This window comes from Perca fluviatilis, chromosome 22 (genome assembly GCF_010015445.1).
Source record: "Perca fluviatilis chromosome 22, GENO_Pfluv_1.0, whole genome shotgun sequence".
In the NCBI taxonomy this organism is placed as follows: domain Eukaryota; kingdom Metazoa; phylum Chordata; class Actinopteri; order Perciformes; family Percidae; genus Perca; species Perca fluviatilis.
Genome location: NC_053133.1, coordinates 26,267,837 through 26,293,744, shown reverse-complemented (window position 1 = coordinate 26,293,744; position 25,908 = coordinate 26,267,837). Strand labels below are relative to the sequence as shown.

At 38.5% G+C, this 25,908-nt stretch overlaps 2 protein-coding genes across 5 annotated transcripts in view; both read right to left on the bottom strand.

Moving 5' to 3' along the window:
- Nucleotides 1-25,908, bottom strand: part of LOC120552555 (protein NLRC3-like) — a 41,463-nt gene that overhangs the window by 8,537 nt on the left and 7,018 nt on the right. Inside the window, exons 1-7 of one of the 2 annotated variants that reach the window (XM_039790705.1) lie at nt 8,046-8,113; nt 6,992-7,138; nt 5,662-5,808; nt 4,768-4,914; nt 3,167-3,264; nt 1,042-2,869; nt 257-433 (exon numbers count right to left, since the gene is read on the bottom strand). In XM_039790705.1, the coding sequence (XP_039646639.1) occupies nt 257-433; nt 1,042-2,869; nt 3,167-3,264; nt 4,768-4,914; nt 5,662-5,808; nt 6,992-7,119 (2,525 nt within the window). In that variant the 5' untranslated portion in view covers nt 7,120-7,138; nt 8,046-8,113. Of the gene's footprint in view, nt 1-256; nt 434-1,041; nt 2,870-3,166; nt 3,265-4,767; nt 4,915-5,661; nt 5,809-6,991; nt 7,139-8,045; nt 8,114-25,908 lie in introns of those variants that run through there. The other variant, XM_039790706.1, reaches the window with a different exon arrangement.
- Nucleotides 17,408-25,908, bottom strand: part of LOC120552556 (NACHT, LRR and PYD domains-containing protein 12-like) — a 50,263-nt gene continuing 41,762 nt past the window's right edge. For all 3 annotated transcript variants that reach the window (XM_039790708.1, XM_039790709.1, XM_039790712.1), the window contains 5 exons: nt 22,778-22,951; nt 21,765-21,938; nt 21,140-21,313; nt 18,498-18,662; nt 17,408-17,806 (listed from right to left, as the gene is read on the bottom strand). In XM_039790708.1, coding sequence (XP_039646642.1) covers nt 17,797-17,806; nt 18,498-18,662; nt 21,140-21,313; nt 21,765-21,938; nt 22,778-22,951 — 697 coding nt within the window. In that variant the 3' untranslated portion in view covers nt 17,408-17,796. The remainder of the gene's footprint in view (nt 17,807-18,497; nt 18,663-21,139; nt 21,314-21,764; nt 21,939-22,777; nt 22,952-25,908) is intronic.

Here is a 25,908-nt window from a genome sequence, read left to right as displayed (position 1 = left end):
CCTGTAAAATATGGTGATTTAAAGGTTATACATAAAATGCATTATTCCTAAAAAGGCATTGGACTTTTTGAAGTTTTTTAACATTACTTATTTAATAAATATGTGTCTCTCTCATGTGTATCAATTGTGAAGATTTGTTGTGATATGTGGTCAGACAAACCCAGAAAACAAATTAATTGAAGGGAATTAAAAAATTCTGTTATGGATTTAAATTTGCTAGATATACACTTTACAAGAGCAAAGTACATGAACTGACCTCAGAATCTCCAGTATACAGTGTGGACTCTTCAATCCAGCCTGCAGCCGCTCCACTCCTGACTCTTTCATGTACCTGTTAAAACTCAGGTCTAGCTCTCTCAGATGGGAGGGGTTGGACTTCAGAGCTGAGGCCACAACTTCACAGTGATTCTCAGAGAGTACACAGTCAGAAAGTCTGTGATAAAATAGATAATATTATGTTAATATAACATTTAATATCTGGTCAGGTGTTATTGTCACGTCATAATTCAGCTAAGTTTTCATTGGCTGCCTGGCTGGGGTGGGTGGTGGCTTATGTGCATCACAGAGCTCACAAAGCAGAAGTGAAACAGAGTGCGAGTGTCAGTCTGATGACATGTGACGGTGGACACAGGCTGCATGAGAGAATCAGCGTTTCCTGAGCTAGTTGACGTTTCCCCTCATCAAGTTGTTGTTATGTCCATGTTTAGAAACTGATGACGAAACTATGATAGAAATAACTGAATAAACGCTATTCTAAAAAAGCTTAAACTTCACGTTAGTTGCAGCAGATAAGAAATATGTCTTTGTCAGTATATACATAAGACACAATATAGAAACATAATGCAGACACTGTTTACACTGTAAAAAATACTGTTGTGATGGACAGGTTTAAATATTAATTTAAGAAAAGTCAGTCAAAGTCAGTTTAATAGTGTGCATGTGTGTAGAGAGTGTATCTTTACTCTTGATCTTTACTATCTTTATACTGATGGCTTCAGATTTACAGTACCTAAATTTAATATGAATCATATCTGGACTTACAGAGCCTTTCTGCAGTTCCTCACAGCTGGAATCAGTCTCAGTCGTCCCTCCGCTGATGTGCTGTACTTCCTCAGGTCCAACTCATCCAGAACCTCCTCTGACATCTGCAGCATGTAGGCCAGAGCTGAGCAGTGGATATCAGAGAGTTTCTTCTCTGATCTGTTCTCGGACTTCAGGAACTCTTGGATCTCCTGATGGACTGAGTGGTCGTTCATCTCCGTCAGACAGTGGAAGATGTTGATGCTTCTGTCAGGAGAACTATAATAACTGCTCATTTCCTTCAGGTTGTTGATGGCTCTCTGGATGATTTCTGGACTGTTGTCTGTCTGACCCAGCAGGCCTCCTAAGAGTCCCTGGTTGGACTCCAGAGAGAGGCCATGAAGGAAGCGGACAAACAGGTCCAGGTGGCCATTCTTACTTTCAAGGGATTTCTCCATGGCTCTCTTCAGGAAGACATCCAGAGATGAGTCAATGTCATCATCATCATCCTCAGTCAGGGATAGATACTGAAATGAGTCACTGTTCTGGTCTTTCTCCAGGAAGTCCTTCAGTACCTCCGAGTTGCTGTTGGTGTAACAGTGGTAGAAATAGACTGCAGCCAGAAACTCCTGAACGCTCAGATGAACAAAGCAGTAGACTGTTTTCTGGAAGATCACACTCTCCCTTTTTAAGATCTCTGTACAAACTCCTGAGTACAGCGAGGCCTCTGTGACATCCAGACCACAGCGCTCCAGGTCTTCTTGGTAGAACATGATGTTTCCTTTCTCCAGCTGTTCAAACGCCAGCCTCCCCAGCTTCAGAAGAACTTCCCTGTCAGCCTCCATCAGCTCCTGTGGACTCGTCTCATGTCCCTCTGCATACTTCTGCTTCTTCCTCTTTGTCTGAACCAGCAGGAAGTGTGAGTACATGTCAGTCAGGGTCTTGGGCAGCTCTCCTCTCTGGTCTGTAGCCAACATGTGGTCCAGAACTGTAGCAGTGATCCAACAGAAGACTGGGATCAGACACATGATGTGGAGGCTCCTGGATGTCTTGATGTGGGAGATGATTCTGCTGGACAGCTCTTCATCACTGACTCTCTTCCTGAAGTACTCCTCCTTCTGGTCGTCAGTGAAGCCTCGTACTTCTGTTACCCTGTCAACACACGCAGGAGGGATCTGATTGGCTGCCGCAGGTCGAGAAGTTATCCAGACGAGGGCCGAGGGAAGCAGCTTCCCCTCGATGAGGTTTGTCAACAGCGCGTTGACCGATGACTTCTGTGTGACATCAGACACAACCTCATTGTTGATGAAATCCAGTGAAAGTCTGCTTTCATCCAGGCCGTCGAAGATGAAGAGAACTTTAGAGCCAGCGAGCTGCTCTGCTGTGACCTTCTGCAACGTTGGATGGAAAACTCTGAGCAGCTCCAGAAGACTGTACTGCTCATCTTTGATCAAGTGCAGCTCCCTGAACGAAAGAGGGATCACCAGACTGATATCTTGGTTTTCCAAACCCTCGGCCCAGTCCAGAGAGAACTTCTGCACTAGGAAGGTTTTTCCAACGCCAGCGACACCGATAGTCAGAACGATTCTGATGTGTTTTTGTTGATCAGGTAAGACTCTAAAGATGTCACTGCACTTGATTGGAGTTTTATGGAAGGTCTCCATCTTGGAAGCTGACTCAAGCTGCCAAACCTCATGTTGGGTGTTAACTTCTTCACTCCATCCCTCTGTGATGTAGACACCAGTGTAGATCCTGTTGAATGGAGTTTCACTTCTTGTATCAGTTCCTTCAGTCACACATTCACATGTCGTCTTCAGACGGTTCTTATATTCACACTGACCACCATTCACTAGCAAAAGAGAAAAGTCAGAAACGTTCACGTTCACACTACTCTGGCATTTCTGAGCCCCTAAATTTGGAGACATTTGAAAACACTGTTTGTGCTCATTCAAAGATAGTGTATTGCAGGGATGAATTACTTCAAAAATGTCTTCACAGGAAAAGGGATACAGAGCAAATATGTTCACTTGAGCAAAAAAAAAACATGCAGCTAAATTTCTGATGGACTTAAAATGTAATGCTATTTGTGATGAATAAGTCGTGGTTTTAGATATGAAGACATCAGCAGACAGATGTAAAGACTTACTTTGTACAGTGCAGGTCTGACCGGCTGACTGCAGTCCAGCTCTGGTTCTGGATCTGGACGGCTGCTCCTCCTCAGAGACATCACTCATCTTCCTCTCTCTGTGAAGACATGTCTTTATCACTAAAATGATTGTAGACTGTTGTTGAAAAATATCAAAAGTTGACCAAAACTGTCTCATAGCTCAGATGTTCCAAGAGAACAGTAAATGTGTTGTTACTGCTCCGTTTGAATTCAGCCTGTAATGAAAATGTTCCATTTTATTTCAACTCTCCTGCTTTCATGAACACTAATAACTGCTTTTCTGTCAGACTGTCTAGTTAAACATTTAGTGATCGGCCTGTCGTTTGTTTATTAATACAAACTCAATGCTTTCTGCATCTCCTTCACAATAAAAGTCCTCCATTAAAGAGAGCTGATTATGTTCTTTACTGTTTCACAGTCACTTTGAGCAGCATAATTTGAGTGAGTTAGGTTTGAACTGAGGTTAGAAGTGCTCAATGGTGTTTTAAGCCCCCAACGTCTCCTTCCAGGCAGCACTGCGACCGTTGAATTCAAGGTACCTTGTCACTGCCCGATGTGAGTCGAGTACAGATGTGAGTCGCGCATGCTCAGATTTAAACAGTTTACGGCATAACGTGTCTTACTGAAATTTGTGAAATCCATAAAATAATAAACGTTTCTCTTTACATACAATAACAGAAGATGGAAATCATTTCAAAACCGTTTTAGCTATCTATGATTGCTTGATTGCTAACGTTAGCTCAAAACGCCATTCAAGTGACAGCCTTTGCTGTGTTTGATTGCTAACCTGTAGCCAGCAGTGAACCAACTTCGTTGTAGGTCCATTTTTACTGTATTGACATTAGCATCTTGTAGGCTACTTGTTGCAAAGTGACGCATCCGCAACTCACATCTGCACTCGACTCACATCGGGCAGTGACACAACTAACCCTAACCTTAACCCTAACCATAACCATTTCCTAATCCTAGGCAGCGCTGCCTGGAAGGCGACGTTTGGGGCTTAAAACACAGATAAACGCTAGAAGTGGTCTGAATATTGTGGTACATCAGCATGTAACAGGGATGTCTCAAGTTTAAGTCCAGACTGTTTCCTTTTCTATAAGTCTTTCTGTCATATGTCACTTTGTACAATCAACTATCAAATGAAGGCATGAATATAATCAGAATCAGAAAAGGATTTATTGCCAAGTAAGTAGCACTTATTAATTTATCTTGGTTGGTATTTTAAATATTCTAAAAAACTGAAGTGGCCAAAATCTACATTTGACTATTTTCTGCCCTTTTTTTTAAAGATTGTATATCCATCCATGTATATGTGCGCCTGCTCTACCCACTGAAACAACCCGGCCACTATTTTCTTCCCTTTTTATTATCTGCAGATAACTTTTACATCAGTACTGCCCATGGATGTTCGTTCTTGACGTCCAGGAACAATAAATGGTGGAGAGAATTTCTAAAACTTAACTACACAACCACAAAACCAACAGAAAAAGCTAAAGAAAAACAAAAAAAAACATGACATTATCAGAGGAAAGTGAAAATGAGTCATATGATAAATGAGTTAGTAGCAGTTCTCTTACTTTGTGTCTGAGGGTCCAGGTTCTTTACTGAAGAATGGAGGTTCGTCTTTGGAAAAGTCACTCTTCATAGACAGACAGCCTGATACTAGAGACTGTGCTCCATCCTCCTCTTCCTCCACATCACTCATCTTCTGATCTGAAGTCAGTCTGAGAGAAAAAACAGGAACACTGACTGTGAGCTCCCTCAACTATCATATAAATATAAAAGGCATACATATACTTTAAATATACTAAAAGAAACTGAAACATCAGTACTGCCCAAAACCAAAACAAACATTTCTGAAGAATAGAGGAAAATCTTTGGACCAGTGACTCTTCTTTTATTCATATTGCTTGAATCTATGATATATTTTCTTTTAAAACCATTTAACCAGGAAGCTCTAAATACAAAAACAACTGCTACTGACAATAATTAGGTTTAAAAGTTTGTATCCGTCCTCTTAGATTAGATTACAGCTTTCCTAGGTGACTGACAGCTGTCTGATTGGTTGAAGGACTATCCAATTGCGTACAGAGTCATTTGAACTATGCCCGTTGATCACGCCTCTTGTGCAGTAGAAAATACAGAGCAGATTCCCCAGACTAATGTTCAATCTTCTAAGATTGAGCTTGGGCTGGTAATAGCCAGACTAGCTACTGACAATAATTAGGTTTAAAAGTTTGTATTTGTCCTCTTAGATTAGATTACAGCTTTTGTAGGTGACTGACAGCTGTCACAGATACAAAGAGGAAAATGGCACGAATTTATTTTCTTTGTCACAAGAAGTTTGTTAAATTGAAGCTATTAATAATACAATTTTAGCAATCAAAACAAAATCAACAAAGAACTAAAATGGATTTGGCAAAGGAAGCTGAAAATGAGTCATATAAATGTGTTAGTAGCAGTTCTCTTACTTTGTGTCTGAGGGTCCAGGTTCATTACTGAAGAATGGAGGTTCGTCTTTGGAAAAGTCACTCTTCATAGACAGACAGCCTGATACTAGAGACTCTGCTCCGTCCTCCTCTTCCTCCACATCACTCATCTTCTGATCTGAAGTCAGTCTGAGAGAAAAAACAGGAACACTGACTGTGAGCTCGCTCAACTATCAAATAAAGGCATACATATACTTTAAATATACTAAAAGAAACTGAAACATCAGTACTGCCCAAAACTAAAACAAAAATTTCTGAAGAATAGAGGGAAATCTTTGGACCAGTGACTCTTCATAGACAGACAGTCTTTTATTCATATTGCTTAAGTCCTTATCCACCTGGCGCGCTATTGGCGGGTTTAACTCGATGACGATTGTGGTGTTTTTGGTAGCGATGCTGTGAAGTTGTATGAAGAGGAATCCGCTGACACTGTTCTTGATTATAAAGGTTTTATTTCATCAAAGAATTCAGCATCAATTTACAAGCCCTGCAGAGCCCGGAGAGCGACAGTTTCCCAATTCTCCAATGGTCACTCTGTGGTTCTGCTGTTAAAACATGCTATATACTGTATGTCCTAAACTTTGTGTGACATAAGGTGGGGGTTAGCAGCAATAATTGACCAATGACTATCATCCTTTTGGAGTCAAGCCAACAAAGACATCTCTGTTTTGGGAAGGGGGTTTCCTGTGGAAGCTTCCTATGGAAGTAGGGTAAAGTTCATTTGGATCTTTTATGCCAAATCATAAGTAAAAAGTTATATAGATAGTTCAGATAAAGCTTAAGTACAAGTTATAGGATGTTAATATACTTTCACGATAGAGAAGCGACCAAGCAGCTTCTTGTTTACATTCAACATGGCAGCCACCGAAGTGCAGCGACCCGTTGATGCCGCTGTCGCTGCTAAGTCACCCTGATCGTTGGTCTGATTGGACGAAGGACTATCCAATTGCGTACAGAGTCATTTGAACTATGCCCGTTGATCACGCCTCTTGTGCAGTAGTAAATACAGAGCAGATTCCCCAGACTAACAACTAGCTACTGACAATAATTAGGTTTAAAAGTTTGTATTTGTCCTCTTAGATTAGGTTACAGCTTTTGTAGGTGACTGGCAGCTGTCACAGATACAAAGAGGAAAATGGCACGAATTTATTTTCTTTGTCACAAGAAGTTTGTTAAATTGAAGCTATTAATAATACAATTTTAGTAGAAATTTTATATAAAATCAAAACAAAATCAACAAAAAAACTCAAATGGATTTGTCAAAGGAAGCTGAAAATGAGTCATATAAATGAGTTAGTAGCAGTTCTCTTACTTTGTGTCTGAGGGTCCAGGTTCATTACTGAAGAATGGAGGTTCATCTTTGGAAAAGTCACTCTTCATAGACAGACAGCCGGATACTAGAGACACTGCTCCGTCCTCCTCTTCCTCCACATCACTCATCTTCTGATCTGAAGTCAGTCTGAGAGAAAAAACAGGAACACTGACTGTGAGCTCACAACATTTAAAAGGAAAAGGTTTGTTTAGAGTTACACCCAACACTGAGAAAAAAGGAAGTAATGTGCAACACACACACACACACACACACACAGGCTTGTGGCACTATCTTTGTGGGGATCCGTCGTTGACATAATGCATTCCCTAACCCCTTACCCTAACCTTAACCATCACAACTAAATGCCTAACCTTAACCCTTACCCTAACCTTAACCATCACAACTAAATGCCTAACCTTAACCCTTACCCTAACCTTAACCATCACAACTAAATGCCTAACCTTAACCCTTACACTTTCTAACCTATTCATTATGCTTAACCTACATTACAACCTAAATAGCTTTGCTAACCTTAACCCTTGCCTAACCCTAAAAGCACAACAAAATCACAACTAAATCCTGCTTAACCCTTACCCTCACCTTAACCACCACAACTAAATGCCTAACCTTAACCCTTACCCTAACCTTAACCATCACAACTAAATGCCTAACCTTAACCCTTACCCTAACCTTAACCACCACAACTAAATGCCTAACCTTAACCCTTACCTTAACCTTAACCATCACAACTAAATTCCTAACCTTAACCCTTACCCTCACCCTAACCATAACCTAATTCTAACCCTAATCCTAAAACCAAGTCTTAACCCTCAAACAGCCCTTTATACTTGGGGGGTCCAGCATTTGGGACCCCACAAGTATAGTGGACTCCCGGTTTTTGGACCCCACGAATATAGTTAAACAAGAACACACACACACACACACACACACACACACACACACACACACACACTTTAGTTCATTCTAATATGTCTTTCCTTTACAGTCCACAGGGAGAAAACTGACTCAGACTTAAAAGTAAAATAACACTCACCCTGCCTCAGCCTTCAGTTTTTCTCCTCCTGCTCCGTTCTGTCAACTCAAAATGGAGTCTGAACTGACTGAACTCTTTCAGGGTCAGGCTCCCTGTTCCCACCAACCAAAATCTGCTCCTCCCTTCCCTCTCCATATATAGGATATCAGGCGTAGGGATCTGTGTTTGTGTGTGTCTGTAATGTTTTCTCTTACTGAGTTATAGGACAACAACTTATTCTGTCTGCTGCACGATAAAAAGATTGTAAGCCTGTTTCCTGAGTTGCAACTTTTTCATAATCCAAACATAAATTGTAGCCATTAAATGTCGCTGCCTCTTGCTAAATTTGTAAAATAAATATAACAAAAACATACTGTTATATTAGTTATATTTGTCTTAAATATTTTTATAAATTGATGTTTCTTCCAACATTAAATTCTAATATCATACAAAAGATCTTAATATTTTGCCTGTGTTTTACAAAAAGAGCGACGACATTTCCAGGAAACTTGATTTTGAAATAGAGTTACATGTTAAGAAACTGGAAACTTTCATCCAGATGTTCAGAAGAGTCTTTAAAATACCTTCAGAACAGCTGTAAGCAGGGTCCGAAATTAACACTCGCCAAATGTGGTTACATTTTCCGTTTGGCGAGTGAATCTCAGAGGGCTATCCGCCACAAATAGTTCTGTTTTTCAGTCTTCGTTTTGGTGAAGCTGCAGCTAGTTTTTTCTGCAGCTATACTGTCTGGATGTCGGAGCTTTGCGGGGGCAGGCCGACACACACACACACACACACACACACACACACACACACACACACACACACACACACACACACACACCATACGCCAGCCACACGTCACTTCTGTTTACTGATAGCTAGCGTTCACGTGACTGAATGATATTGGAACCCTTCTAACTGTAAGTGATGCTATGAATTGGACTGCTTTGTTGATTAGCCTTGCTGGACTTTGCAGATTCCCTGGGATATGATTTCTTTATGTATTTATTTTGTAGTTGTGTGTATGTGTATGTGTAGTTGTATGTGTTGTTTGTAACTGCAAATGCTTTCAATAAATTAATTGAAGGGGGGGGGGGGTGAAGAGAAAAAAAAGTTTACCTCAGGCCAAATAATTAGCTAGTTAGTGGCGATTTTTGGCTAGCCTCGTGAGACCGTCCTGATCTCGCGAGCTCCAGTTTTCCACTCGCAGATCAGTCTGGCATCTTGAGATAGAGAAAATTTGGAGCCGTTCGCCAAACGACCGACCAATCAGCGTTGGTTTTGAGGCGGGTTTCGGTGGTTATAGACAGATGGTTTATCCAATCAGCTAACCAGTATTTTCAGACAGCGGTAGCCCTAATTCTGTTAGCCGCTCGCTAATGCTTTTTTCTCTCGGATCCTTCTTTTGGAATATGGACCAGAAACCTGAAAGGGTGCCTTTTATTCCTAAATTCTTGTTACATAAACGGCAAATATCCTTTACCGACATGTTGCTTGCTTGCTGAGCTAACGAGCTATGCTTTGGGGCTTATGGTTGTATTTTCATACGCTTCGTTGATGATTGGTTGATTTAGCCTGTCTATCACCAACATGGGTGGTGATAGACAGATGGTTCATCCAATCAGCTAACCAGTATTTTCGCCCCTTCCCAAAAGCGAATAAAACGCTGAGTTCCCAGATGGATATGCCGAGCAAATGCGAAGCAATCCATCTGGCGGAGTCAGGTTAATTTTTGGCAGCCAGCCTTCCAAAAGAAAACACTATGAAATTAAATGTTAACCGATAATTAACCGTTGAACGGCAAGCAGGAAACAGAGTCTCAGTTCACCGTCCGGGAGCCTCTGACACACTTTCCGCCCTCCGGTGTTGATGTTTGGTGCATTCATGCAGCCACGGGACATTCTAAAACGCTTAATGTAAAAAAGCTTAACGTGGCTTAAGGTCGGAAAACAATGATCACCAAATTGCTCATGGCTATATCTCGTCATGAACACTTAAGCCTGTCAAAAAAACTAAACCGAAATCCAACGATTCTAGAAGTTATCTCACGTTAACGTTTTCTTCTTCATTGGAGCCTATGGCGAGGAAAAGGCTTAACCCTTGTGCCCTCCTCAAATTTACAAACATTGGACACCTTCGTGGCAAAAATGTATACGCACACAAAAACTGATATTAAATCATCATATATCAAGATTTGTTTCTGCTTTTTTTCATAAATCTCTTAACCAACTTCTAACTTCCTCAAAACTACCAAACATTCAATCATTTTCAGGATTTTAACCATTTAAATACCAGTTTATTTATTTGAAGTATTTCATTATTTATTACAAAAAAAAACATTTTTTCCATATAATGAATAATATGGAGATGGGGCTTTGGTGGGGATTAGAGTCTTGGATATGTTAAAGATAAGCAACAAAATTAATTTGATTGCATTAGTATTTTTTACGTAGTGTCAAGATACTCCGTCTGGACACTTTCGTGGCAAAAATGTCCACATATTAAATCATCATATATCAATATTCTTTTCTGCTTTTTTTATAAATCTCTTACTCTCTAACTTGCTTAAAACTACCAAAACATCATAGATTTGACATCAGTTTTTTGGACATGTACATTTTTGCCACGAAGGTGTCCAGAGGGTACAAAATGAATCAATCTAGTATTAAAAAAAAAACATGTAAGAGTAAAAAACACTGGATTTGGAGAAAAAATTGCATGCCATAAGCAGTAACACAGCAAAATGTATCACAAAATGAAGAAAAGAAAAAATTAGAAAAATTTACAAAAATGCCCGAAGAGGGCATGAGGGTTAACGTGGTTTAATTGACCTAAACAATGATCAATGATTACCAAATTTCTCTCTCATATTGCTCGTCATAACCACTAAAAACTGTCAAAAAATCTAACCCAAAGTCCAATTATTATGAACGTTATCTGACATTTAGCATTTCTGCTTCATTAAGGGATATTGTAAGGAAAAAGCTTAATGTGAAAAACCTGAACGTGGTTTAATGTACCTAAACAACGATCAATCATCACCGGTGAAAATTTCTCTCTCATATTACTTGATATCAAAGCAATATGAGACAGAAATTTGGTGATGATTAATCGTTGTTTAGGTACATTAAACCTTGTTAAGTTTTTTAGAATGTCCCCAACTTGCTGGTTCAAAGTTAGGACTAACAAGTTAATTAGCAGTTAGAAATATATTGTATAGCCTAGTTACATTTCTATCATGCAAAAGACGTCTTTAAAACTTTATATATTTTTTTTAATTAATATTAGTTTAACTGATAATATTAGGATAATCGGTCAAAAATCCCATTGTCGGTTAAACGGTTAATCATTAACATCCCTACCAGCAGGACTTGCAACCCGAACCATACAGTTTTGTTAGACCTAAGTTACAAAAAAAACTGAAATAAATTTAATTAAAAAAATAATATAAAAAATATGGATTTTTTTCATCTATCCGCCAACTTGGCCGATGAGTCAAAAGGTTTATTTTGGACACTGGCTGTAAGTGTTGCTGAAGGACTTTCTGGGTTTTTCAAAGATTGTCAGCAGATTGGCTGCTTAGTTCTGAGACTTTAATTTATTGATAAGACATGAGAGGCACAAACTATGACACTAAAATAAACTACAATATATTCAGCCTACCCCTGCACTTAATGCAACATGTTTGTTGAATACTGAGAATTATTATTAACTGTGTATTGTGTTTAAAGCCGGTTACACACCAACCAGACGGCCGACCGTCGGCAGAAAAGCCAGTTGGACTGATCAGACTGTCTCCCAGAGTTGGTCAAAAAAGTTCCTCAGAACACACCGAAGAGACGAGACGTAATACGTCTCCATAGCAGCAGGCGGCGCTAATCTGTATTGTCGCCCAAAAATGAAAACCGGCAGCTGATTGGACGAACGCTTCACGTGGGTCTGGTTTCTCCGAAGCCAGACTGTCATGACTAAAATAGTTCACTGAAACATGTTTCTGAAAACATTTGAAGAGAGAAATAGGCCGTGCAGCTGCTGAATTTGTCTTCATTTCAGATCAACAAAGGTCAGTTTGAAAGATATTCCTCAGATTTTGAGAGACTCTAGTCACGCTCGTCCCGCTCCCCGTTTCCGGGTTAGCTCTCCACCAATCAGATGGGTCGTTTGGCCGATTAAACATGTCAAATCGGCCAAAATGAAGGCCGACGGCCCCTCGGACGGACGACGGCACGGGACACACCGAACAGACTCCGAGTCACCGACCTCGCCAGACTATCGGCTCGGTGTGTCTGGGCCTTAAGAGGTTCTGACAAATACTCCTTGGATAAGTAGTTGCTATTTTAAGCTGTTTACTCTTTTTTGGGACTATAATTCAGCTCTCACCACCAGAAACAGACGTTTAAAGTTAACCTGACTCAGCTTGTTGCTCAGCAACCGTCCTCCATCATCATCAACATTCGTCCTCACAAGATGCTTCATTAAAGTGAAGTTTCAGGAGACAGCGATTTAGTTTGAGAAGTAAAAACTAACCTGTTTCCTTCGACCTCTTTGTTTCCATGGCAGCCAGCTGTCCAGTCATGTCAGGGGAGCCTCACTGACCTCAGGAAGAGTTCTCCGTCAACCTTCAAAAAAACGTTTTTGACGCCTTTTTTTCCTTTTTCCAACGTTTTAAATTCTTACATTTTTGTTCTACACATTTTCAGCGCTTATTTCTACATCCCATATTTTCTGAAATAAAACAAAAATTTAAAACGGGTTAATTTGACCCGAAGTCAACACAAGGGTTTTAATACATCCATGGCTGTCACTCTCCTCAAGTTTTTCCATCGAGTTCCTCTTCCTTCAGCTGTAACGTTAGCTAAGCTAACGCTAATCACACGGTTCAGTTAACGTTAGCTAAAGAACAACTCAACTAACAGCTAACTAAACAGTGTGCTAATAAGTTTAGTTTGAGTTAAATTAGTTATAGCCTACTTAAGTTAAACAGCTATTTACTTTCTGTATGGGCGTAAAATTAAGCTGTCACAAACAGAAAGTTCACTTAAAAAAAAATGTCTACTTTTTCAGAATCAAACTTTACTAAACTTGACTGTTATAAAACGCCAGCTTCCTCACATCACCCTCTTTTCTTCGTCTTCACAAAATGCTTCAGAGTGGTTGAGTTGTTGCTTCATTTCTTGCACAGTTGGTTCTTCTCCATTTAATCTTCTAAAAGCTAGAGAAACAGAGTGCTGAAAAGCAGTTGGCTATACACAGTGCACCTGCTCAGAAAGAGTTATAAAGGCTGATTGTTATTAAATGTAAAACTACTGAGGATCCATTTAAAATCATCCAAATTACATATAATAAAATCACTTAATTTCATTCATTCATTCAGACGCCTCATTTATCACCAGTGACTTATTATGGCGGCCTAAATCTGCTGAAAATAAAGGTGGTTTCTAGTTACAGCATATTTTGTGACTCGATTAATAAGAGAAGAATCAAGAATCAGCAAAATCTGAACTGATCAAATCTTACTTCAATAGAATTCACATAATTTACTCACGTATCACAAATGCTGAGTCAAGGTTCTGCTTTCAAAATGTTCCTGCATTTAATGTACAGAAGGACTGAATGATTCACAGAAAAAGTACTTATTATGCAGAATGGCCCCCATCAGTGTTATGTTAATGAATAATTATTACTGATGATTATAATGTAGGAGGTATTTTATTGTTGAATCTGGTCGAGGTGGAGCTCATCTTAACAGTTTACTGTTGTGTAGTTTTATCTAAACTAATTCATGAAATTCTATAAACTGATCACAAGTTTGGTCTTTAAAATAATCTGAAAAGTACAATAATAAACAAATGGATCAATGTTGACTCGGACTTTATTAATGAGAATTAGTCTTTCATTATTTCCATGCTCACTAAGCCTGCACAAGTAGAATCTCTTTTGTCATATTTGTATTAGCCTACTGTCATGCAGCTGTGCAATGTAACTAAGTACATTTAATCACGTACTGTACTTAGGTACAATTTTGACTTGCACTTTACTTAAAGGTGCCGTAGGTAGGATTGTGAAGATCCAGGACTTATCAAAAAAAATTGTGAACATCAACAACTTCTCAGTCCCTCCCACCTTTCTGCTAAAGGCTTAAGCCCGGGACACACCAGGCCAATTATCGTCCGTTAGACAGTCTGGCGAGGTCGGTGACTCGAGTCTGTTCGGTGTGTCCCGTGCCGTCGTCAGTCCGGGGGGGGGGAGGGTGGGGGCTGTCGGCGTTCATTTTGGCCGACCTGACGTGTTCAGTCGGCGGCAGGGCAGTCGGGACTCACCCGGAAATGACGAGCGGAATGAGGTGACTACACTCTCTCAAAATCTGACGAAAATCTTTTAAACTGACCTTTGTTGATCTGAAATGAAGACAGATTCAGCAACTACACGGCCTATTTCTCTCTTCAGATGTTTTCAGAAACATGTCTCGGTGAACTATTTTAGTCCGATATGAGATCGTATTCTGAATGAGTCGTCATGACAATCTGTCTTTGAATTTCCGGAGAAAACAAACCCATGTGACCAGGGTTCAAAATTAGCACCATCTACTAGCCAAATGCTGGTTAAATATGTAAGTGGCTGGTAGATTTGCTTTACTCACTAGCCAAAAAAATAATGGTAATCTATTGTGAGGCTGGTAAAATTAAAAAATGCGCTAACCATTTGGCTGGTGGACGAAAACGTTAATTTTGAACCCTGCATGTGACGCATTCGTCCAATCAGCTGCCGGTTTTCATTTCTTGGGCAACAATACAGATTAGCGCCGCCTGCTGCTATGGAGATGTATTACGTCTCGTCTCGTGTTTTTGGTGTGTTCTGTGGCAGTTTTTTGGACCTCGGGGACGCGACTGATCATATCGACGGGGTTTTCTGTCAACGGTCGGCCGTCAGCTATATGTGTCTACACCTTTAAACGGTCTCCTAATGCGTGAGGGGGGGGGGGCCTATCTGCAGCTTGTGCGCGGGGAAGCGGGAGGGGAGGACGTTATGAAATGTGTGTGCATGAGCAGTGATTGACATACAGTTAGAAACCCCCCCTCCTGGCCCTGATTGGTGCATCTGAACAGTTAGACACCCCCCCGGCCCTGATTGGTGCATCTGAACAGGGAGCGGTGGATTTTTGCAAATCGCTCTACAGGCTGTAGAATTAATGACCTGCTTCAAGTAGTTCTACTGGAACATAGGATCACTTTCAGCAAATATGACCGAAAGTTAGTTTTATAAGTTTTACCTACTGCACCTTTAAGTATTTAAATTTTCTGCTACTTCATTCTTCTACTCCACTAAATCTCAGAGGAAAATATTGTACTTTCTATGGTCACAAGATACGTCATACATAAAAAACACATATAATGCAGTATAATACTACTAATCTACCAGGTAGTATACAAAGTATCTAAAATTGGCTTCACATTGACATTGTACAACATTAAAATGCTCTTACATGAATTTGTTAATGATAAAAAGAGAATATTAATATATTCCTTAATAATATTATAATGAGTACTTTTACTTTGATACATAAAGTACATTACATGTTGGCGATAATACTTGCTTTACTTTTACTTAACATTTCCTGGACTTTTATTTGGAGTGGAGTATTCTTAGACTGAAGTATTCCTACAGTACAGGCCAAAAGTTTGGACACACCTTCTCATTCAATGTGTTTCTTTATTTTCATGACTATTTACATTGTAGATTCTCACTGAAGGCATCAAAACTATGAATGAACACATATGGAATTATGTACTTAACAAAAAAGTGTGAAATAACTGAAAACATGTCTTATATTTTAGATTCTTCAAAGTAGCCACCCTTTGCTTTTTTTGATAACTCTGCAAACCCTTGGTGTTCTCTCAATGAGCTTCATGAGGTAGTCCCCTGAAATGGTTTTCACTTCACAGGTGTGCCTTGTCAGGGTTAATTAGTGGAATATTTTCCCTTATTAATAAAAAAGCAAAGGGTGGCTACTTTGAAGAATCTAAAATATAAGACATGTTTTCAGTTATTTCACACTTTTTTGTTAAGTACATAATTCCATATGTGTTCATTCATAGTTTTGATGCCTTCAGTGAGAATCTACAATGTAAATAGTCATGAAAATAAAAAGGAAACACATTGAATGAGAAGGTGTGTCCAAACTTTTGGCCTGTACTGTATGTTTACTGTAATGGATCTGAGTACTTCTTCCACCATGGCTGTTATGATACATATATGAAATGTATACAATATTGTCTCAGAGGAATTTAAATATTTTATATAGTGTCTGTAAATGTAGTGCAGTAAAAAGTACAATATTCCCCTCTAGTGGTGAAGTATAAAGTAGCATAAAATGTACAGTACTTGAGTAAATGCAGAACACGAAAGGTGGAGATATCAGTTGCTTTAACATTAATTTCTGAGGGGGAAAAGCTCCATAGGTTGACTTCATGTGTCTGGGTTCAGACATGTGATGTGAAAACAAGCAAGAGTCACGTCAAACTGTAATGAATACAAAAAATTGTTTACTTTTTTTACAGCAAATACTCAGGATTATTTTCCTGTGTGAACTTTAATCACTTAATTAACATGATTAATGCATATACACTATTATCTTTTCTTTTACATCAAACATCCAACCTGATCTCACAGAATTCCGTGAAATGAACACGGCCCCTTAAAGCATAACTCTCGCCAAAATAAAACCTAGGGTCTTTTAGTGAATGTACCCGAGTCAAACTTTCGTTTAAAAGCACTTTTAATTTTTACTGTATTTTCGTTTTTCGGTCAAATGGCCTTTTGAATTGGGAGTGCTAGGGACACTACTACAATCGCATCAAAGTCAACATTTTTTTTAAAATAAGAAGGCCTGACACAACATGAAACTTTGCTCAAAATATTACCAGGGGCTCTACATCTTAACAAAAGCATTGACAACATTGTTTGTGTACCCAGAGTTTACTAAAAAGAAAGGTTTTGAACTACTCACCGTAGCTCTTGTTGTTTCCGGCCGCAGCCATTTTATCAGTCAAAAACAATCAATTTCCAAATGCGACATAACAGGGAGGAGAGTAAAGACGGAAAGCTCCTAAAGCTTAGTTCCATATAAATGCACAGATAATTTGTTGTTTTGTCGTTATTGAAAAACAATATTGACCCTGTAGTTGAAAAAGGAGCCTCATATGGAGTCTGTTCATTCGCATTCGGATATTGACTCGTTTTGACTGCCGAGGTGGTAGCGACCGGAAACAACAAGAGCTACGGTGAGTTGTTACACCTTTCTTTTTAGTAAACTGTCTACACAAACAATGTTGTCAATGCTTTCGTTAAGGTGTAGAGCCCCTGGTGATACTTTGAGCAAAGTTTCATGTTGTGTCGAGCCTTCTTAGTGTTTTAAAAATGGTGATTTTGATGCAATCATAGTAGTGTCCCTAAAGGCCATTTGACCGAAAAATTTAAATAAGGTAAATCTTAAAAGTGGCGATTCTGCCCTAAATATGCTTTTAAACGAAAGTTTGACTTGGGTACATTCACAAAAAGACCCTAGGTTGCATGTAGGAATTAAACACACAATATCCATGTAAATGTGTTAATTTCTTTTAGTAATCTACTAATCTGCAGAGGCACTTTGGGTTCAGAATAGGATAGAGCAGCAGCAGAGCAGTCCAGATACACTGATGATACTCTGTCAGATCCAGAGGAACACACAGGTGTCTCAACACATCAAACTTTCAGATCACTCTGAGTGAGTCTACTTCCATCTGTTGAGAGAAGAAAACAGAAGTAATAAATTAGTGTTAACAGAGACTCCGTTCATCAGCTGTCTGTCAGTAATGCAGCACATCCAGTATAAAGACCAGCAGGGACTTCAGTCCTGTTCAAAAACAAGTCAGCTGTCATGTTAATGTAATGGAGTGAACACACTGAGCTCAACGTTCACAGACCTGCAGAGACTTTGGGCATCAAGTCAGTTCACTGCAGATTTCACTGAAGTACACAAGTGGAAATAGGGTCCTGAAAGCATAATTACTGCAGAAACAGAGATGTCCACTGCTCACTTTAATGATGACTTATGCTGTTGGATTCAAAGCTGTTAAAAGAAGTCTGAATATTTCATCTACTTTTAAATATTACATGATAAATATGTAAATATGGAGTCTGTTATAAAAATATTTGACAAAAAAAAATGACAGAATGAGAGATATATACATGATGTTAAAGGTCGGACTTTTTATACAAAGCCTGAACAAAGGACTACACTCAGATTTAAAAACAATAGATTCATATTGTCTTTTCTTTTAATTTAGAAATTAATTTAGAATTTAGAAACTCCCTTAGTAGGTGTCCTTTATCACTTTTTTTGGACACACTGCAGCCAATCAGAATTGTGTATTTACCCAGACCATGGTATAACTGTGTTTAATTCAGTACTGACTCCAACCCTCCACTGACCTCAGAGTCTTCAGTGTAAAGTGTGTACTGTTACACAGCAACTTCATGTCTGAATCCTGCAGGCCGTTTCCACTCAGGTCCAGCTCCCTCAGGTGGGAGGGGTTGGAATTCAGAGCTGAGGCCAGAGAAGCACAGCTGATCTCTGACAAACGGCAGTAACTCAATCTGAAAAAATAATAAATGATGTAGATACAAAATCAATTTATAATCCAATCAGATGTGTTGAGGTTTTAATGTGTAGCTCAACATTACTCTGTCCTAATAAATTAGCTTTTCCCTGAAATGAGAAGTGACTTTGTCATTGTTTTATTGTGGCTCATCATCCGGCCAGTCTTCTACAAACATCATCCAACACAGATTTATAACATGCTGCTGATCTCAGTCAGGTCTGTGATTAGAGGATCAATACTATTTATCCTTTAAATAGCTGTGTGTGTTCTGAAGGATCAGTATCAATTATAAGACATTGTTTGTGAAAAATTCTACTTTTTAAAACCAATATTATATAAAGCCGTGGATAACCAAAGGCATTAAAAATGCATGCAAAAAGAAGAATACATTATATGCGAAATTTGTTAAAAAAAGAACCATTGAGTCTGAAGAAAAATACAAAAAATATAAAAACAAATTGGTAAGCATTATCCGAAATAGTAAAAAGCAATATTTTCATACCCTCCTAGAACAACAAAAGCAAAATATGCAAGGAACCTGAAAAGTACTAAACAAAATTATTAAAAAAACAAATAACAAACAAGAGTCTTATAGACCAATTTCATTATTATCCCAATTTTCTAAAATACTGGAAAAACTTTTTCTGAAGAGGCTTGATAGCTTCATAGAAAAATTCAAGATATTAAGTGACGATCAATATGGATTTAGGAGCGGCCGATCGACTTCCATGGCAGTTATCAAATTAGTTGATTATATAGCATCCGCATTAGATAAAAAGTATTTTACTTTGGGTGTTTTTGTTGATCTAAAAAAAGCCTTCGATACCATAGATCATAAGTTGTTAATGAACAAACTAGAGCAGTATGGTTTTAGAGGCCGTGCTTACTCATGGTTAGAAAGTTATCTTGATAATAGATACCAGTATGTACATTTTAAAGATCAGCATTCAGAAATGTGTAAAGTAACTTGTGGGGTGCCCCAGGGGTCCTTGATTGGTCCAAAGTTGTTCATTTTATATATTAACGATATCTGTAAGGTATCAGATTTGTTAAAATGTGTTTTATTTGCAGATGACACTACATTGTATGTATCTGGGGAAAATCTTCATCAACTAATTGCCGATGTGACCAGAGAACTATCCAGAATCAAGCGATGGTTTGATCAAAATAAACTATCCTTTAATCTAAGTAAAACCAAATATATTATATTTAGTAATCAACAAATTAAAACTACCATGAGCTTAAAGATTGATGAGGTGGAACTAGAAAGGGTGAATGAAAATAAATTTCTTGGAATAATATTAGACCATAAATTATCCTGGAAACCCCACATCGCTCATGTTCAATCAAAAATGTCCAAAACAATAGCTATATTACATAAAACCAAGTACTTTTTAAACAAGCCATCTCTGTATATTCTGTATTGTTCTCTTATTGTTCCATACTTTGCTTATTGTGTTTGAAATATGGGGGCACGCCTACACCACAAATACAAAACCTATTTTTATTTTACAAAAAAAGCCATAAGGATAGCCAATCATTCACCGTATAATGAACCGACAAACTTAATATTTTGTAAATTCAAAGCAATAAAATTTTCAGATCTTGTCAGTCTGAATACTGCGGTCTTTATGTTTAAAGTCTATATGAAAATTTTGCCTGAAAACATATTATGTTTGTTTGAAAAACGGGAACAAACATATAACCTAAGAGGAGAGAATATGTTTAAAAAACAATTGGTTAGAACAAATTTTAAAATGAATACGATTTCGGTAAAAGGGGTCGACTTGTGGAATGGTCTCACTGATGATCTTAAGAGGAGCAATTCCATTCATTATTTCAAAAAACAGTTTAAATCATCAATTTTTGTTAAATATATGGTGGGCTAAGACAAACTGTTTGTGATTAAGTGCATATGTCTGCAGTTATGTATGTATGTATATGTGTGCGTGTATGAGTGTATATATATATATATATGTATATAGTATGTATACATGTATGTGTGTATAAATACACGTTTACGCATGTATATTGTTTATGTTTAAATTTTGATGGGTAGATGTTGTTTTGTAAAACAGGGTAGGCGTAACAAGCCATGGCTTCAGCCTATACCTTTTCGGTTACCACCCTTGTTTCTAATGAATTTGCTGTACATATATTATGTTCTATGTTCTGTAACCGAATAAACTTTCATTCATTCATTCATTCATTCATTCATATTAGTTCAGAGGATCTTCTGTATACAGATGTGACCATTTATCAACAATTATAAACATTCATTTTCTTTAACAACTAACAGAGGACAGTCTTTTGTGACTGCAGACTAAATTAAGTACAAAAACCATGAAGATATCAAAAGAACATTTACAACTTTATAGATGTATGTTATGTTTGCACATTAATTAGGTTCAAATGTTAATTAAATTAAACATATAAGATCTATAATAGTAACAGTAGAGTCAGTGAACTTACTCCAGAGTCTCCAGTCTACAGGACGGACTTTCCAGAAAACCACAAAACCGCTTCATTCCTGAATCCTTCAGCTTGTTGTGACTCAGGTACAGCTTTCTCATATGGGAGGGGTTGGACTTCAAAGCTGTCGCCAGAGAAGCACAGCTGAACTCTGACAAACTACAGGAACTCAATCTGAATAAAGAATAAATGATGGAACTTTAGAAGACAGTCTTTTCTGCTTGAAACCATTTCATGTTTAAAAATCTGTTCAGTTCCTTCACCACCATGAACACACACACTGTAGACTGATTATTTGTTTACTGGTGAAATGAGGGAAGAAACACTGAGAACAGATTTAATGGTTGGACAGTTTGATGTCTCTGTAAATGTTATAATGCTGTCAGCTGTATCCAGCTTTATTTCCTGTAGACATGAAAAAACGTCTTCACATCAACTCAAACACATGATCAAAACGAGCTCTGATTGGTTGACTTTTCTCTCTCTTTTTCTGTCCAATCCTGAATCCTCTCACAATTTTCTATCACAGCTGCACTGAGAAGGTTGAATGTTTACAGGAAATACTGGATTTTTGCTTTGATACTAACGCTGTTTGATTCAATACTGACTTCAACCCTCTACTAACCTCAGAGTCTTTAGTCTACATTTTGGACTCTCCACAAGATCACACAGCAGCTCCACTGCTGAATCATGCAGCTCGTTGTTACCCAGCTGCAGCTCCCTCAGATGGGAGGGGTTGGACTTGAGAGCTGAGATCAGAGAAGCACAGCTGATCTCTGACAAACTGCAGTCACTCAATCTGAAAAAGAAAAAAAATCATGACTTTAGAAGACAGTGAATCCATAGAAGTCCTTGAGTTTAAAAAAATTTAAACACCTCCAAACACCTGAACCCAACAGGATCTAAGTTAAAATCTGTAAATAAAAATTGTGAAAAACAGCAGAACCCATGCACCATCTCCCCTATGTACTTGTTGTCGCAAAAATGTATGTTACATAGTCGCAAGAGTTGCACTGTCATCTGCGTGGGATTCAGTTTATATTGCTCTCTAACACTGTAGTGGGTGCTTTGGACAAATCCAAAAGTATTGTTTTCGCCCTGTTTTGTTGTTGTTTTCATCATTTTTGTGGTGTTTTGGAAGGAATTTAAAGAAAAGGTCATTTAGTCAGGAAAAACAGCATTTGTCATTGGAGACCTTCTAGCAAATAGAAAGGAAGCTGACATGAGCAACCTGTGCCGACGGCATCAGGGCAGTAAATCCAACTTGTATTGCAAGCAGTGTTAGGCACTAGCGTTACTAGATAAACTATTTCTAGTGTCATTTTCTGAATCAAGTAGCTTTTCAGTGGCTTAGCTTTTTTATTGAACAAGTAGTGCAGCAGCTCCACACAAGCTACATTTCCCAGAGCATTCTGAAGCTCAAGCACTGCAGAGCTTTCTTCTACGGTCTGAAATTAAACTGCTGAGGATCACTGACGCCATTGCCGCCAAAAACAGACGTGTATGTCGTATATTAGCATTAAGATTCTCAGTGTGGATCAGTATAATATTAGACTTCCTTCTGCATTTTAGTGTCACCACAAAATTCACATATAAATCATATAAATCTCAGCACAGAAGTAAAAAATTTTGTCTGACCTTAGAGCTTCTAGTCTACAGTGTGGACTCTCCAGAAAATCACCCAGCTGCTTCACTACCGAATCTTGCATCTTGTTGTTACTCAGCTCCAGGTGTCTCAGATGGGATGGGTTGGACTTCAGAGCTGAGACCAGAGAAGCACAGCTGGTGTCTGACAAACTGCATTTCTTCAATCTGAATAAAGAATAAATGTAGATAAAAATCAATTTATAATCCAATCAGATGGATTAAGGTTTTAAATGTGTAGCTTAATATGACTATTCCCCTAAAGTTTTTCCCTAAAATGAGTAGAGTGACTTTGTCATTGTGTTATTCTTATATATCTGTCAGCCTTCTACAGACATTAACCAATTGACCACAGCTTTCATACACCTATTCATGTCATCACAGATAACATAACATGCTGCTGACAGGATCAATATTAGGGCTGAAACGATTCCTTGAATAACTCGAATAATTCGATTACATAAAATCCTCGATGCAAAATGACTTGCCCCGAAGCTTCGTTAAATCAATGTTACCAACGTTGTATTGTTTCCGCACGGAGCATTATTACTGTCGCACAGACGCTGCTCAGTCTGCTGCTGGCGACACATGCCAGAGCGTAAATAGCGAGGGGCTAAGAGAAGAGACAGGCTGGAGAAAACGACAGAAAGTGTCCAAAGTTTGGAATCAGTTCAAACGTAATTAAAACAAAAACTATGTACAGTGTGTCTACTGCAAAATCAAACTAGCTTACCACAATAATAGCATGACGTCAGTGCTTTAGCATCTCAACAGAAAACATGGAGTCTAACTTAATCATCCATTCCACGAAGAGGACCGACTAAAGTACCTCACAGAGTCGTATGGACGATGAAACTACACCAAACACAACAACTACCAAAATCAAAGACAAGAAAATACGTAGTGGTGACCATGATCTGATCTAAAGAGCTGACGCGTTGACTATCCCTTCGGAAAAACAGCTGATTGTTGCGCATCTCTCTCTCTCTCTCTCTCTCTCTCTAGGGAGAAACAGCTGATCAACGACCTAATAGCATAAGTGTAACAGAGCTGTGTGACATTATAATCAAATATATAAATGAAAATAGGTTGAGTATAACTAATATTTACATATAGGCCTACTGTATATACAGATCAGTCAGGTTGAAACTTGTAGTTCTGAAACTTAAGTTGCACAACTTAATGTAGCCTAATGTTTGTGTATGTTTAATGTATGCCTTAGTTTGAGGTTGATATAATTTGAAAAAAAGCATTCTTTAAAAACAATGTAATATGGCACTTAAATGCACTTACTGTTTAGTTTTTTGAGAGATGATATTGTAAGCAATGTAGGCAATACAAATGTTGCTTTTTTTCCGAAAGTGTTGCTTTTTTCCCTAGTTTGAGTGGTTTAAAAATGCAAAAAAAATTATCTGCTTAATCGATTAATCGATCGATAAAGTGCTAGATTAATCGATTACAAAAAGAATCGATAGCTGCAGCCCTAATCAATATCAAATCAGACATGTTGGACATAAAATGTGTTAATTGTTTCATTTATCACCTTCTTCTTACTGTATCTGGTAACTTAGTAGGTTTTAAAAGGGGAGGAGGTCTACATTTGTGTCTGTCGTAAAACAACATCCACATACATATGTACATTAATAGAGTTATTATATATAATGACTTCTTAACTGTAATTGTTGCGCACATGATTATAATAAAGAAATCCATGTTTCCTTTCTGAAAGATAAACTTAAGTAAGAGTATGCTTAAATACTAGGGATGCACCAAACCCAGCGTTCGGTTCGGAATTCGGCCGAACTTTAGGCTTTTTGACGGAGTTCGGGTACTGCCGAACGTCAGAATTTTTTTCGACCGAACCGAACGGTACCAAAGAGAAGTACCGAGAGGCAAAACTTGAGAAAAAGAGACGAACGTTGTGTTGAGTTTCTGCTCTTGTCAAAGAGTATAGAAGTAACGAGGCGAAACTCAATAGAACGTTCCATTGCAAACAAAACTGACACGCACCCATGACAGAGCTGCAGCTCCGCTATCTTGGACAGAACTATCTTGTTACTTCACTACTCTTTGTAGAGTTAGTTGGTCGACGTAATGACGTAGCTAGACGGAACGCAGTAGCAACCTAGCAACGGCAGTAAGCTGTGAGAAAGTGAAAATGGAACTTAGAAGAAAAAGTTGTTGTTTGGCAGTACTTTCAGTCAAAAGAAGGCGATTCAAGTCACGCTACATGTTCAATTTGCAATGCCGATTTGTCTCGTGGTGGTGAGGATGCTAAACTATACACAACATCGCCGCTGTTAAGACATTTGCGTATAAAACATCCGAAAGAATACGAGTTGTGCATGAAGGAATCTCCAGACAGCAGCCAGAATGCAGCAACTTCAGGTACGGCAAAGGAAGGACAGTCCCAGCTAAAAACTGGTGTTAACCAGACCGAGCCTCTCCCAGGCTGTCAGCTGTTTTCTCGGTAAATGAGTCTTCCTACAGCGGGAGCGGAGTGACCGAACGGCCGGCTGCTGCTCGTTAGTTAACGGTAGCTCTCTAATTCCACCCCCCCAACATGTCTTCATCATACACTGGTAAGCGAAAGTTTGCAAAACAAAATTGTCACTCATCTGGCGATAGCGATGCACTTTCATACGATGTGAATAGAGCGTGGGGGCAGCCTACTTTATGGGATTATAAATCTAAAAGGCTAATATTTTGGATATTGGTTGGATCTTGAGATAGGGTAAACATAGGCCTTGTCAAAAATAGTTTTTCCCACTTGTGTGCCAGGCATAATGTTGCCTATTCTTTTTTATTTTTTACACTTAAAATACAAAGAAAAATGCACTGCTGTGGACATTGTTTACTTCATTAATGTGTTTACTGTGTTAAGAATGGGAGTAGGGTTCGGTTTGGTTCGGTTCGGGGTTCGGCAGAATCTTAACCAGTAGGTTCGGTATTCGGCAGAACCCCAAAAATCTGGGTTCGGTGCATCCCTATTAAATACAGTGTGATTTGTTAGGGAACAGAAACTTTTAAAAACTATATACAATCTGTTCTTGTTGTGTTGCCTATTCATCTTTTTTTGTATTATATACAACAGAATGTTTTTCTTCTTTCCTTTCAAACAGAAC